This window comes from Saccostrea cucullata, unplaced genomic scaffold (assembly GCF_032062105.1).
Source record: "Saccostrea cucullata isolate Sc308-1 unplaced genomic scaffold, CSIRO_AGI_Scuc_v1 ctg208, whole genome shotgun sequence".
In the NCBI taxonomy this organism is placed as follows: domain Eukaryota; kingdom Metazoa; phylum Mollusca; class Bivalvia; order Ostreida; family Ostreidae; genus Saccostrea; species Saccostrea cuccullata.
In genome coordinates this window covers 91,891-106,664 of record NW_026930701.1, presented here as the reverse complement: position 1 = coordinate 106,664, position 14,774 = coordinate 91,891, and the positions used below count along the sequence as shown (strand labels likewise).

The 14,774-nt window shown below is 32.7% G+C and overlaps 1 protein-coding gene across 1 annotated transcript; it reads left to right on the top strand.

Moving 5' to 3' along the window:
- Positions 1-2,197: 2,197 nt before the first annotated feature.
- LOC134229692 (uncharacterized) lies at positions 2,198-14,550 on the top strand. Its single transcript, XM_062711460.1, has 15 exons — positions 2,198-2,444; positions 4,433-4,533; positions 4,906-5,051; positions 5,504-5,612; positions 6,421-6,530; positions 6,982-7,100; positions 7,674-7,804; positions 8,159-8,326; positions 8,648-8,775; positions 9,315-9,466; positions 9,575-9,645; positions 9,885-10,023; positions 13,145-13,426; positions 13,863-14,084; positions 14,182-14,550. The coding sequence occupies exons 1-15, from the start codon at positions 2,306-2,308 to the stop codon at positions 14,424-14,426; spliced, it is 2,262 nt and encodes a 753-aa protein (XP_062567444.1). The 5' UTR covers positions 2,198-2,305; the 3' UTR covers positions 14,427-14,550.
- Positions 14,551-14,774: the final 224 nt, after the last annotated feature.

The following is a 14,774-nucleotide window of genomic DNA, read 5'->3' as shown; positions in this document are numbered from 1 at the left end:
TAGAATTCACTATATATTCTTTCAAGTTTGATTTTTTCCAAAATTACAATATAAAATTTTTTACAGGCTGAGTTTTCGATGTATTTTTAGTGTGTTTTTTTTTCGAACACAGCCAAGAGCACACGACAGGAGTGGCCGGTTGGCAGGAGATCCTCCACTCTCCATGAAACCTGATCCCACCTCGGATGGTTTGGTGGTTTAAATTTGCTCTGATCCTAATTTGTAATTTTTATAGACTTTTGAGCTCAAATACTGTTCGTTATCTCCCAGTATTTTAGAACTTTAATTTCTTTTACAGGCAGTGTGAGACAAATCTTCAGTACACAAACTAGATAAAACTGGAAGGAAAAGTATTTTTTCTCGATAAAAGTCACACGTAACACGGTTACAGTGAGTGGAAGGCCCGTGAAACAAAAAAAAAAAAACATTTTGAAAATTTCCATTGAACAATAAATGTCCATTATAAAAAAAACTTTAATTTATCTACATTTGTTTTAATAAATCTACATTATAGATGACATAAATATTGAAATTCTATAAACGTGTATTGTCAAACAATGCAATTCACATGTTTTTCCCTAAATGCAAAATCTTATGAAAAATCAAACTATAGCATTTTGACAAAGAAAAAAATTGTTGTTAAAACAATAAAAGAGATATATAATATAGGACATGAAAAAATTGAAGTCAAACAAACAAGGATCATTGACTCACAATAAGGTTCACAGGAAAAGTAGGAAAGGCCTCCTATTAGCTCACTTTCATTGTTAAGTATGACTTCCGTGTTTGCAAGAGAAAATATCTACCTTTAAACATATTTGTGCAAAACAGTTCAATTAACATTATTTATTATGTTCATATAATGAACCTCGATAAAGCTTAAATTCAACGTTTCCATGATAAATCTCACGTGCTTAACAATTCTTTTGAAATCTAATTTTGAAAATATTAGAGTTAAGTAGTAACAACCTTACAAAAAAGGAATACACATTTTATAGAAATTATTTTTGTTAATTCTAAAATATACATGTAGAATGAACACATTCGCAAATGATTTCACCAGGCTTTCAAATTTGATTTTGTCCAAGAAGAACAACTTAAAGATAATATGATTTATATCAATTAAGTTCGAAGTGCTTTAACTGAATACTTAGGGGTTTGACAGAAAAATAAGTTAAATACTAACTGACTTTCTCTCATACTGACTGTTATTCACACACTGATTTTTCCATTGATTTTTTAACTGTTTTCTTTCTTTTCCGAACTTGACAAGGAACACACGGCGGTTGTGACCGCTCGGCTGTGAATGCTTACTCATTCATGGTACATGATCCAATTTCTGGTGATTTGGAGGTCTGTGTTTACGCTGCTCCTATTTTGTTTTGTTTTATGGACTTTTGATCTTGATTTTGGCAATGTTCTGTGGACTTTGGAGATCATAATCTGTTCGTTATCAACCCATATTTCATAACAAAATGTAGAGAACAAATAAAAGTCATGCCGAAATTTGATGATATATATCGTGGCATAATAAACAAGCATCAAATCTATCTCATACACTGTATGCTGAATTGATTTGATTACGCCAATTGTTTGGATAAAAAATTATATTATATCGTGCATAAACATAAGCAGTGTTGCTTAATCATATTTCATAATGTCGTGTCAAAAACACATCAATCGACCTAATATAAAATTCAAATTTTGTACAACTTGAAGTTATTTTAGACAATCGGCTTTTTTCATATAATAAATAAAAGAAAATCAAATTATATTGAATCTGATTGCTTTCCGGTTTCAACAATGTAAATCGTTGCAATTGAAGCATAGAAGTCAAAATATTCAACATATATTGGAATCAAATATTTGATCTTCAATATGACGCAGAATCAAAGTTCGTTAAAAACAATAAAGAGTGGGATGTTTAATGATTTTATGTATGAACTGAGAACGTGGACAGAAAACAATTGGGGTATTATAGGAAAAGTGAGTAATTATTCCGGCCTAATATAATATATATATGTATACCTTTATTGTTAAAGTGAATTCACACGTACACTTTATTCGCTATGTCAAAAGCCCATTTTACTTTAATATTGCTGATGAAGGGGGTCACTTTTACAGCGCACTCGTAGCATTTCGTTTATTCTATACTGCTAGGATGTTTGTCTGTAGACAGCTTCTATATACGTTTCACCTACTTATTACAATCTGTTGCGTTGAGTCTGCTTTTAAACATGACGTCACACCCAGTTGTCCGGAGTCCGCCGAGGAATGCACCTTTAACTTTCGAGTGAACTACATAATGACCATGGTGTCCTATAACTGGACAATTGACGAAGGGAACCCAGTCTTTCTCAGAAATGGAACGTTCATGAAGAAGACTTCAGATGCCGAACATGGAGTGGCCTATTTTTGTGAAGAAATGCCGGTTACCTCGGAAGGTAAGACAAACTTAATGAATTGATATATGTTGATTGCCTTCACCTGACAATCTGCCTGAAAGTGGACATTTTTTTTTGCGAACATCAAGAAGACATTTTTATACATTTTGATAATTCGGCATTAATGATGAAATTATCTGTAGAAAAAGTACCCACCTTCCAACCAAATCATTTTTAAACTTTTTTAGATATTAACATTCAAATAAAAATAATGATGATATCTGTTCCATAGGCGTCGGAACCGGGGGGGGGGAAGCTAGGGGGGGGTCATCCCCCCCCCACTTTTTTTCCCAAATATATACTTAGTATAGGCATTGAACATTGCGTAGTAGGTTTAGCCCCCCCCCCCACTTTCCACAAACACGTCGCAGTATAGGTTAGAAATGGGTAAAGTAATGAAAAAGTAGTGAAGTTTGGGGAAAAAATTTCAATACTGAAGTTCGAACCTAACACCCCCCCCCCCCCCCCCACGAAATAGGATTTTCGTCTTTTTCTTTTTTTCTTTTTTTTTGCTTGTCAAGTTTTTTTGGAAGGTATAAAATTTTTTTTTTATACACTTAGCCCCCCCCCCACTTTCAATTTGCTTCCGACGCCAATGTCTTCATTTTTTTACTGTTCACTAATTTCAAAATTTGCAGACCAACAAAATGACCAATAAACTATATTGCAGTATTATTAAATACAGACCCGTAGGAAGCAATCTCAGTTAGTGGTGGGTGCTGTCATGCATACCAGGCATTTTTTGACAAGCGAAAAACAGGTCAAAAGACGTATATTTTAGGCGGTATAAGCATAAACTAGCTTTGTTTCTATAGTTTTCTATATATCGGCAAAAGAATTAGGGAACATCCCCCCGTGCACTCCCCCCGGTTCTTCGGCCATGGTATAATAAATTTTCTAATATTGTACTATAAAGAAAGTCCTATTAGATGTGCATTTTACTGCATGTAATGTATGTTCCTTTTACGTAATTTCTTTAAACAAATAAATTCACATTCTGAAAACAGACCTAGTAAGAATATGATTACATGTAAGTTATTTTGATGACATTTATCCTAATTGATTTTTGTCCATAATCCTAATGTTTTAAGCATCCCCCCGTGCACTCCCCCCGGTTCTTCGGCCATGGTATAATAAATTTTCTAATATTGTACTATAAAGAAAGTCCTATTTAGATGTGCATTTTACTGCATGTAATGTATGTTCCTTTTACGTAATTTCTTTAAACAAATAAATTCACATTCTGAAAACAGACCTTGTAAGAATATGATTACATGTAAGTTATTTTGATGAAATTTATCCTAATTGAATTTTGTCCATAATCCTAATGTTTTAAGCATCCCCCCGTGCACTCCCCCCAGTTCTTCGGCCATGGTATAATAAATTTTCTAATATTGTACTATAAAGAAAGTCCTATTTAGATGTGCATTTTACTGCATGTAATGTATGTTCCTTTTACGTAATTTCTATCAACAAATAAATACACATTCAGAAAACAGACCTAGTAAGAATATGATTACATGTAAGTTATTTTGATGAAATTTATCCTAATTAATTTTTTTTTTCATACTCCTAATGTTTTAAGCATTTTTTTCTCAGAATGGCTTAAAAGTAAGGCTCATTATAGCATTTGGCGTACGTTAAAAAATACAAGGAAATTAATTCTCACTGTCCTCTAGAAATGATAGGTGACTAAATGGATTTCTTTTATTTGTCTTTTTCTCCTCGTTCGTTTTAAAATCATAGGATTCTAAAGAGAGAAAAAAACGCCATTAAAATAAATAGGAAAGGCGTATTAATGTTTTGACAAACATTTTGTATTGAAAGGTGACAATTTCTTGGAGGTAACTTTCAATACAAAAGTTAATACACGTATACCCTAAAAGAGAATGGGTATTCACGAAGATCCTGACTTGGTTACATAGATTATTCTACAGTATGATTCTTTTTGTGTCATTTTTATTTTTTATTTAACATTTTATCGCTAGAGATGGAGGAAGTTGTTACAGCTGACGGGAACTACAGACTCATGTTTGCCATTAACAATCAGTTTCCGGGTCCAACAATTTCTGTTTATGAAAATCAAAGAGTGAGTAAACAGGAGGCGCATAAAACAAATCGAAAAAAATAATAAAAATAAATATGCTTATTTCAGGTATTATTGTTGAAAGCAGAATAGGCAACTTCTGTTATAAAAGCTATAAAAATTTTTTCTATCTTTAAAATCAAATGTTCTTCTTTTTAAAATTTACCCTTTTTGGTTCCTTAACAATCATATTTTCTAAATTTAGAAATAGGTAGTTGTGGAAAGTCTAATTAATTGATACTGAACTGGTTGAAATAGATTTGAATTTTAAACATTAACGACAACAAAATATGTCAAGCAGAATTCATATATTTTTAATAGATCGTGCGATGAAAGAATAAACTGTGAAATTTAGTCCCGGAATTTTGTTCTCAGGTAAAAATTCATGTTTACAATGATCTTGCGAACGAGGGCGTTACCTTTCACTGGCATGGAATGTCCCAGAATGGTTCTGTCTATATGGATGGCGTCTCCATGGTTACACAATGCCCGATACTTCCCGGGCAGATGTTTACGTATTTGTAAGTATTCCAATTGAACAATCAATGATTGGCCCTGCCAGAGACTAAGTGTAGTTGCATATAAATTATTTTTTTAAGTTAAGTCATACAAACATTGCATGAGAGAGTTTTACTGTCATGTTGAACATTTAACCCTTAGAAAATATCTGAATTGTATAGTATATCATTATTTCAAAGAAATTATGTTTCTAATGTTACAAAGATGCCCTTTTTAGAATAAATGAGCTTTTGAATGGAACTGCCTCCCCAAATAAGATTTCGAACAACAAGACCACTAATATTTAAGAAAATGGCATATAAAAATGTCTTTGTGCTCTTGCAATTCGTTGCTCTGCCCTTCTCAGACCTTTTCCGTTCTATTCTAGTGTGATGAATATTGTGATTGATCTCAAAAATACAGTGAGGGATAAAATTCATGATCTATACATGGAACATGATTTGATTTATTTAAGGTTCACAGCTAATCCCAAGGGCACACATTGGTATCATGCTCACCACGGTGTTATGAGGTCGATGGGCCTTGCAGGTGCTTTTATTGTTCTTCCTCGTAAAGGAAATGAGGTACTTAATCAAGTTAATATCATTCTTACCCATTTGAGTGTTAGTATGTAGTTAAAGCACATTGAGAAACGAAAGCAATGGCGTCTAAAACAACTGAACAAGAAGCCATTTCGTAGCTCAATTAAACTAAACAACCTCCAAAAATGCCAAATCTAGTTGAACAAATCCACCAGTCTTGCTGTTTCATCTCAACCAATTCTCCTCTGTAGCCTAATCCAATATAAAAACTTTGTAGCCAAATCTTTACTAATGTAGCCTATTCCAACAAAACTAATTCACTGCAATTACTGAACTGAATCAGTCATCAGGTCATACTGAGGAAAATATCCTATGTAACAAATTACAACTGTAAAAGCAAGGTTACCTCTGTAACTTTTTCAATCTGAACACATTAATCAATCCAACTGAATGTATTTACTGAGAAGAACAAACGTATCTAATGATATCCAACTTACAGAGCCCCGTGGTAACATATTACAACTGCTTGTCGTAAAAGCAAAATGGTTACCTCTGAGACTCTGTGTCACAACAGTTGTTAACGATTCCCTCCCTGCAATCTAAGTAACACATAGGCCTAAATTTGCAGCCCTTCACCGGCAATGATGACGTCTCCATATCAGTGAAATATTCTGGAGAGGGACATTAAACAGTATACAATCAATCCAACTTACAGACAATTAAAAAAATCAAGTTAACTTATATTGATAAGTTAGTATGTTCTCGATTTAATCAAGATTATATGAATCATTAAGAAAGCAAACTTATTTCCGAGTAAGCAAATATCTTGTTATTTATTTATGTACCACAGAGAAATGACGTTCCAAAACCCGATAAAGACTATGTTTTTGTGGTGCAAGACTGGTCTTACCCAGAGAGTGATATCCAGCTTGTTAAATATCAGGAGTGGTACATGTTACCGTAAGTAGAGAGAGAGAGAGAGAGAGAGAGAGAAAGAGAGAGAGAGAGAGGAAGAGAGAGAGAGAGAAGAGAGAGAGAAAGGGAGAGATCAAATAAACCTTCAAATATGCCTGAAAGAAAAAAGAAAGTAAACAGACAATAAAATTGAATTTTTATGGAAAGGGTGTATTAATTAATTATTATTTTGCATTTGAAATAAACCTGCCAGATCTAGAGAGAAAAAGAAAACAAAAGCCAACAAACATTGAGTTTTTGGGAGAATGGTTTATTTATAAATAATTTTTTTGCATTTAAAATAAAACTGCAAGAGAGAAAAAGAAAGTTAAAAGGCAACAAAATGAATTTTCATGGAAAGGATGTATTTATTAATGATTCTATTGCTTTTTCTAATTGTTCTTCACAATAAAAACGAGTATTCAAAAGTATTCACAATGTTGAATTTTAATCTTAGGTTTGTAAAGAACATGGATACCAATGATTGTCTTATGAACAAGCTGACCTATGACGGGTCTATCTCAAGCCTGGCTATGCCGTACAATAACGCCCTGGTGAACGGAAAAACGAAATATTGTACGTATAAAGATATTTACACACCGTGAAATTACTTGAGAACATTGTACGTATAAAGCAATCACATAAACGAAAAAAAAAAACGTTGTATGTCTAAAAACAATGATATAAACAAAAAACCCTCAAAATACTGTACGTATTATAAGAAACAATAAAAAGGGAAAACTGAAAATTTGAAAATAAATAAAGAGACAATGATACAAACGGAAAATGAAATATGTACGTATAAAATAATGAAATAAACAAAAACACGAGATAGTGCACGTATAAAGACATTGATAAATGAACAAGATGATTTTATTTGACAATGCGTAATAATAACGCCCTGGTGAACGGGAAACAATAAATTAACTGTAACTGTTTTGAAATATAAATGATATTTGGAGGACGGTAAGAAAACGTGATAGAGGGCGAGGCAATTATTTAAATTAAACACAAAAATGTATATGTATCAGGAACAACCTTGATGTTTTTAGTGTCTGATTATAACTAGCTAAATATATTTAGAAACGGACAATTGAGACATTATTATAATATGATAAAAAAATTCAACAAAAAACCTTTATATTTCAGTTTCAGGTGACAGTTCAGAGCTACAGCGTTCTATCCCACTGGAGAAATTTAATGTCGCCTCTAACAGTTACACCAGATTCCGAGTAATTAACTCAGGGATGACTGGAGAGTACAAAATTTCCATTGATGAGGTTAATTTTTAAAAAGCAACGGTCGAATGATTTATTCCACCTCTCAACATGCATTGATGATTCCTGTAGTATGAATATTTCCCAGCAACTTTTAAAATATATCCAAATTGTTACCTTTGCGTATGATACTTTTCTTCTTCGATTTTTTTTCCCTTTATTTAGGATATAGTTAAATAATAAAAAAAAAATTGCATGAAAATAAATATTTACCTATTAGTGAAAAGAATTCTGAAATTAAAATTTACTTTGTACAACACAAGAAAAGTATACATAAAAGCTGCATTAAAAAATATGCATTTATTATTGAAAATACTTTAATTAAGATTTACATTGTGCGGTTTAAAATATTTACAGCACAAGCTTCTACTGACCGATACAGACGGCGGTGACCTTGACCCAATTTATATTGACTTCCTCCTCATTAGTCCCGGGGAAAGCTATGACGTCATTTTATACGCTAATAACACTCCTGGAAACTACTGGATACGTGTAGAGACGGTAGAGGTTATGGATTACAATCATGTAAGTAATTCCTTTAAGAACAAACGCATGATACGGTTAGGGTTTTAGATTTTAAAAAAATCCACATAGTACTCACTCTTATCTTTGTATGTGAATAGAAATTTATGTTCGAAAGTTTACAACAGCAATCTTGTTTGCTTGAAAAAGCGGGATTGGTGTTTGTGACGTCACGTGGAAATTTCCTATTTTTGCAATGTTTTAAAATTAATGTAAAAATTGAATACGAGGTAAAAATGTAAGTCCAAGTACACTTACACATTTTCACGTCTGCTATTGTTTTGTAGTACTGTATATGGTGATATATGTATCTTTATTTGTCAGAATCCAGTGAAACCCAATGTAAGCTTTGCACAGCTTCATTACAATGAAGCAGAAGATGAACTACCTGACACAGACGAGAGGGAATGCTCAGAGAGGGAGCCTTGTGTTATGACCAATTGCCACTGGAGGTACATGTATATTGTGACGTCATCACCCAACAAAAAGTGTAATCATTAGAGCATGATTTTTGTGAGGTCAATGCTCAACAAACGATCGTGTTATCTTATTGTGATCACAAGTTTTCACTATATGATAAATCTTATCATACAGAAAAAAGTTTAATATTTTCAAATGGTAACCGTATTTTTCTCTACAAAATTCCTGAAAATTTCCTAAATAAAAATCTAATTCTTGAAAGCAGTTTAATCTATTTTAAACATCATATTTATTTAAGTAGTTTTATTTTATGGCTTGAAAAAAGGCCACCCACTTTTAAGATATTATAAAGCTGCTACAGGACAAATGGAGGGGCAAAAAAAAAAAAATAGACAAAGTTTATACCATGCAAAGTATAGTTTTATCAAATACCCATTATCTTTCCATATGAGAAATAAAAAAAAAGACGTTGTGAAAAATGATGACAGTTGTCAACTAATTTGAGATAGTTTAAGTTCTAGCCGTATCAAGTACAGTTTTATTATTACATGATTTGAACACTGATTTGTAGTATTATATCGATGGCTAAGTGGGCCCCATACACGAAATGTCTATCAGTAGCGGATTTAAGGGCATCGTCACAACAAAGAGATACATATCCTGTTGACGTCCCCACTTCACGTGACGATTTTCAGGAGATATTCCTCAACTTTAATTTCAGAGGTTACGCATTTATCAAGTAATCAACCTCAGAATATTCAGCAAATTTTTCATGTGATATCATTGGACATATCCATTTACATTATAAATTTTGAATATTCTCATGTTTAGGGACTGACATGATGCGTCGTCGTCCGGCAGTAAACACAATTCATTACAAAAGTCCACCAATGCCACTTCAGGTACGTTTTAATTCCTTATTTTTTATATAAGATTTTTTTTTCAAGACACATTTTTCTTTAAAAAAACCAATTTGTTGATATTAGTTTGACCCAATCTTTATTTCTCTAAAAGCAGTTTCGGTGAATATCAGAAAAATAGTACGAAACTGTTCCACAGGAAACTTTCAAAAAGCATAACTGTTTATATTTTACAAATTAAATTCTTTACCATTTCCATTCATGTTAATCTATTCTTGTAGGTATTTCCCGACCTTGTAGAAGACAGCAGCATTGTATGTAATAACGATTACATGGATAAATGTGGGGAGTACTGCCGGTGTACTCACGTTGTCAAACTGGATGCGTGGAAAACAGCGCAACTTGTATTTACGGCTGAGGGTAAGAGGGATAATTATCAATTATGAAGTCCATTTTGATTTTTTCATTCAAATGAATACTGTTCGTTATCTCCATATTTTTTTATTCAATGGATGTGCTTCTGAAATTATTTTGTTTTGTTTTCTTCTTCTTCTTTTTTTTTTTATTTTGCTTTTAACTACAATTGAGCTGAAATGCTCAAGTGAGCTTTCTTATCGATAAGTATATATCTTCAGTTTTAAACCAAAACCGCAGGCCGATTTCAATCAGAACATTAACAGCATTACTGGATAAGAGAAATTCAAGTTTTCTATCAGATCGAAAGAGCCATGTTTATTTTTCAATGAGAGATAATTATGTGGTTGATAAGAATCTTTTGAAAACCTACCGGGCCAGCAAAAAATAAACATATAAAAGTTTAATTTCAGACTTTATAATTACTTATTTTAGAACATGACCCTGAGAGGATAGGCAGGATAAAGGAAGGAAATCGAAGTTTAGCATATAAAAATTCTTCATCAATAGAACAGCAAAAGCATTATTACATGTATTCATAGTTCTTTGGATTATGTACATTGTAGTAGGTAGTATAAAAATTTGTTAAAATAACGGCACATTTGTTTGGGGATGGGCAAAAATTAAGAGAAGGGGAGTCAACGTTTTACAAAGGAAATTTAGTAACTTTCATCATAGATTTTTTTCCTAGGAATAATGATTAGTCAAATTTACAATATTGCATATTGTACATTTCGTTTGTTAAAATCACGACCCGGGTGTAAGTTGGAGTAACGATAGTTAATCCAAGTTTTCCATTGGAATGTAAATAAACACTCTTGACAGAATTAAATGTTGTTAATTGATTTATTTTTTCCAAAACATAACCCACTAGGGTACGGTATTGTCATACATGTACTATATGATGAATGTTCTTAAAGAATAATCTGAAGATTGAGAAACAGAGGGATCATAGATACTTAGCTGAGCGTTTTGAGTCCTATGGGCCTCTAGATTTATGTTCTTACGAGGGTTGTCCGTAAAGTTCGTGGACAAGTTCAAATTTTAAGAAAGATGGTTTCCTTGATATTCATTATTAGCATATCTATAACCCTTTACTAAATCTCAATTACAAAATGTAAAATTATTTTCAATTTCAAATAAATAATTATAATAATGGCTTCTTTATTAGACTTGGGATGGTGACCCGGAGCACCACAAGATTTTAATTAAAAAGTTATTTATCACTTTATAAATTTCATTTGTATTTTGTAAAATTCTGCGGAAATTCGGATTGCTTTTACATTCTGAGGTTGACAAAAGTTATAACTACAAATCTGCAAAATTTGAACATTCAGAGTTCAAAAATGGCTGAGAAATCGAGATTAGAATCTATTAGGACAGGATCGGCTTTATTCGAAAAAGGGACGTTTTTTGAAATAGGCGGAGCAGTGAGCAGTAATAAAATTCTGCGTAGACGTCGGGAAAACACCAACAGAGACCCTGAAATGCTGTAAACAGTCGGGAAAATATAGTGTAGAAAGTCGTTCTTAAGTATTTAGTTGAAAATAAAATTTTCAGACGGAAAGAACAGTTTACAGGATGACATGCGTGAAGGAAGACCATCATTCCGAGATTGCAATGCTGTAATAAGTTAATTTAGTAACGATTTTGCTGTAGCTGCAATAATGTAGCCCTCTCCGATTTTTTTTTTTGGGAGAGGGCTACAACTCCTTAGGATCTCCATAATGGTGCAAATGCGGCAGTGAATCGCTCCCGCATGGATTTTGGCTCAAATCATCAGTAAACGGCTATTCAATAAACATCTCTTAACTGGACTCCAAAAAATAATTATGCAAGACATAAATCAATCCAAAAATATTCTCAACGACCCATATATCGGTTATTTTTCGTGTATGTCAACATCACAACTTGAATTTATCCGCCATGTTTACTGACCTTGAATGATTTTATTTTAGGACAGCCAATGAGAATTTAGAATCTATAGGAGCGGATCTTTTAGGAATTCCCTTATCTTTAGCATATATATTGCTGTTTGCGTAAAAATAACACTTGATATGGTTTTATTTATCGATATTTTTGCGATACATTTCAGCACAGTCGTTTATAAACATTGACATTTGCTTGTTTTAGTTGTTCTAAATTTCAAGCGAAAGTCTCAGTACGTCATGCGTGAAATGTCATGGCTCCTGCTGGTAAACATGCAGATGTATTTTACATGGCTTTAAATTTCGAGTTTAGCGGGCTTTGTTGTTGACAGTGAATAAAAATTCCGTCTTATAAGAAGTAAGTTGAATGTGAAAATAATTTGTTTTGCCTTCAATCGCCCGTATTTAAAAAATATATTTGCACCATTACGGAGATGCGATGGAATTGTAGCCCTTTCCAGAAAACATCAGATAAAAAAATCGGAGAGGGCTACATTATTGCAGCTAATTTTGCTGTATTTCCTTAAATAAAGTCGGTTTTACGCGGACAGGGGTAGGATGATTTCAGGTAATAAGTCAGGCATTGTTAAATATTATTTTACGTATGAAAACTGAACATTTTGTGCACATTTTTAGGACTGGTTAAAGCAAATAAGAAATGTACTGAGTTGAATGGAGACTATGTTGAAAAAAGTTATATGTACTCGTATTAAGCTTTTGACGTCAGGTAACGTCAAAGATTTTCATTTTAGTGCTCCGGGTATGAGTGTGTTTCTTTTTTGTATCTGATAAAAATATGACTATTTGTGCTTTGTTTTTGTTGAAAACTTGCATTTTAATAAAATAAAACATGAATTTAGTGAAAATAATAGTTTCATATATTTTATCAATGTTTGTCAGTAATTATCAATGTTGTCCACGAACTTTACGGACAACCTTCGTATTTATACCTTTTTTAAAAAACAAATTTTAATTGATTTTTAAACAAAACAATTATTATTGCTTGCTTTTATTGTCAACGTCGTTCATGAAATTATATTTGTCTGCGAAAAAAAAAAGAATTACTTTTCTGCAAAAATTACGAGTAAGAGTACCAGAACAGATATGCTAATTTTATAGTTTTATTAAAAAAATACCACCAATAAGGTTTATCGTTTTTTGTGTTCAAACTTTAATTTATTTTTAAATGGTGCTTTCAGTTAATGTTACCAGAGGTTCAGCTCACCCTATACATCTTCACGGAAATCGTTTCCACGTCATAAAGTACGGTCTTCCAGTTATTAACAAAACAACAGGACTAATTGAAAAGGAAAACCAAGACATAGAGTATTTCAATAACTACAGTAAAGCAAAATGGAGGAATTCTAGCTGGGAGTTTGGTAACGTTCCTGATATAAACATTGTGGATCCGCCCCACAAAGACACGGTGGTGGTGCCATTTAGGGGCTATGTTGTTGTCAGACTACAAACAAATAACCCCGGTACTTCAATGTTTTTTTTTTTTGCAACTTCATTCATTGTGTAATTCTATAATAAATTTATTTTGTAGGATTCTAATTTATAGCTTAGTTGCGTGCTTAAAGTGTAGATTCATGTATTTGGATTTTTCGAGGCATATTAAGAATGCTCATCTTATTGAAGAATTTTGGTCCATGCACATGCATATGTAGAATACCGACATTGGGAACATTTGGTTCATAAACTGTAATATTAAGGATAACTTCCTATAAAGAGTTACTGTTCAGGGACTGTAATTTGAAGATTAACATTTTGATTTTAGTTCATGCACTGTCATATGTAGAACTATGCCATTTTTGTAGGACTTAAGTTTATGCACTGTCATATATGTAGGATTAAGCCTTTTTGTAGGATTTTAATTCATGCACTGTCATATGTAGAATTATACCTATTCTGTAGGATTTTGGTTCATGCACTGTCACCTTGATGACCACATGAGTCTGGGGATGGACGTAGTTATACAAATTGGGGAGCCACACGAGATGCCAAAACCTCCCCCACATTTTCCAAGATGTTGGAATTTCAAAGCGGAATCCAAATCTAAATCTTCCTCAAAGTCACACTCGAAGAAGAAATCCAAATCTGAAAGAGAAAATGACGACAATTTCCTACAGCTGCCTGGTAATTCACGTCTAATTTCCTAAAAATTCGCATTCAATGACGATATTTTTTCAACCTAGGAAATGATAATGAAAACCCACTTTAATCTCAATTTCAGCTGTTCCTGATATCACCACCAAAGGACCTGAAGAGATTCTTCATGACACTGATGATGATCATGTCTTGAAAATACACTACATGTCGTATGTTGTAATGGTGGTATTCATGATGTTTTTCCTCTTCAGTTTCCTTCTCTTGTCCCTGTTTATCGTCATCAAACATTGTAATTGGACTGGTCCTCTCTTCAGACGCCGAGGATACACTAAGATCGAAAGCGAACAGCGAGTTAGATATTCAAAATAAACAAAAAGATATAATTAATATGAATGGTTTGTTTCTATGTAAGATGACTCTGTTGATGCAGTGATGGGAAAAACAATCAATGTTGAAGAAATATGATGGTGTATTTAAACGTCTCTCTGTATGTAACATTATTTTATAAACTGCAGTCATTATAAATTTTTTGGTTAAACATATTTATTGAATTCGTGTATGCCCAACGTTCTGTGGAATTGTGGTATTAAAAAAAATAATGGACTTTGAATACTTCATATTTTTATGTGATGATTGCCACGCAGTAAAGTACTAGTTCGGGCCACAAATGGAAATATGGACTATTTTTTCTTTACCCAAGCAGTTATTCCCTCTACC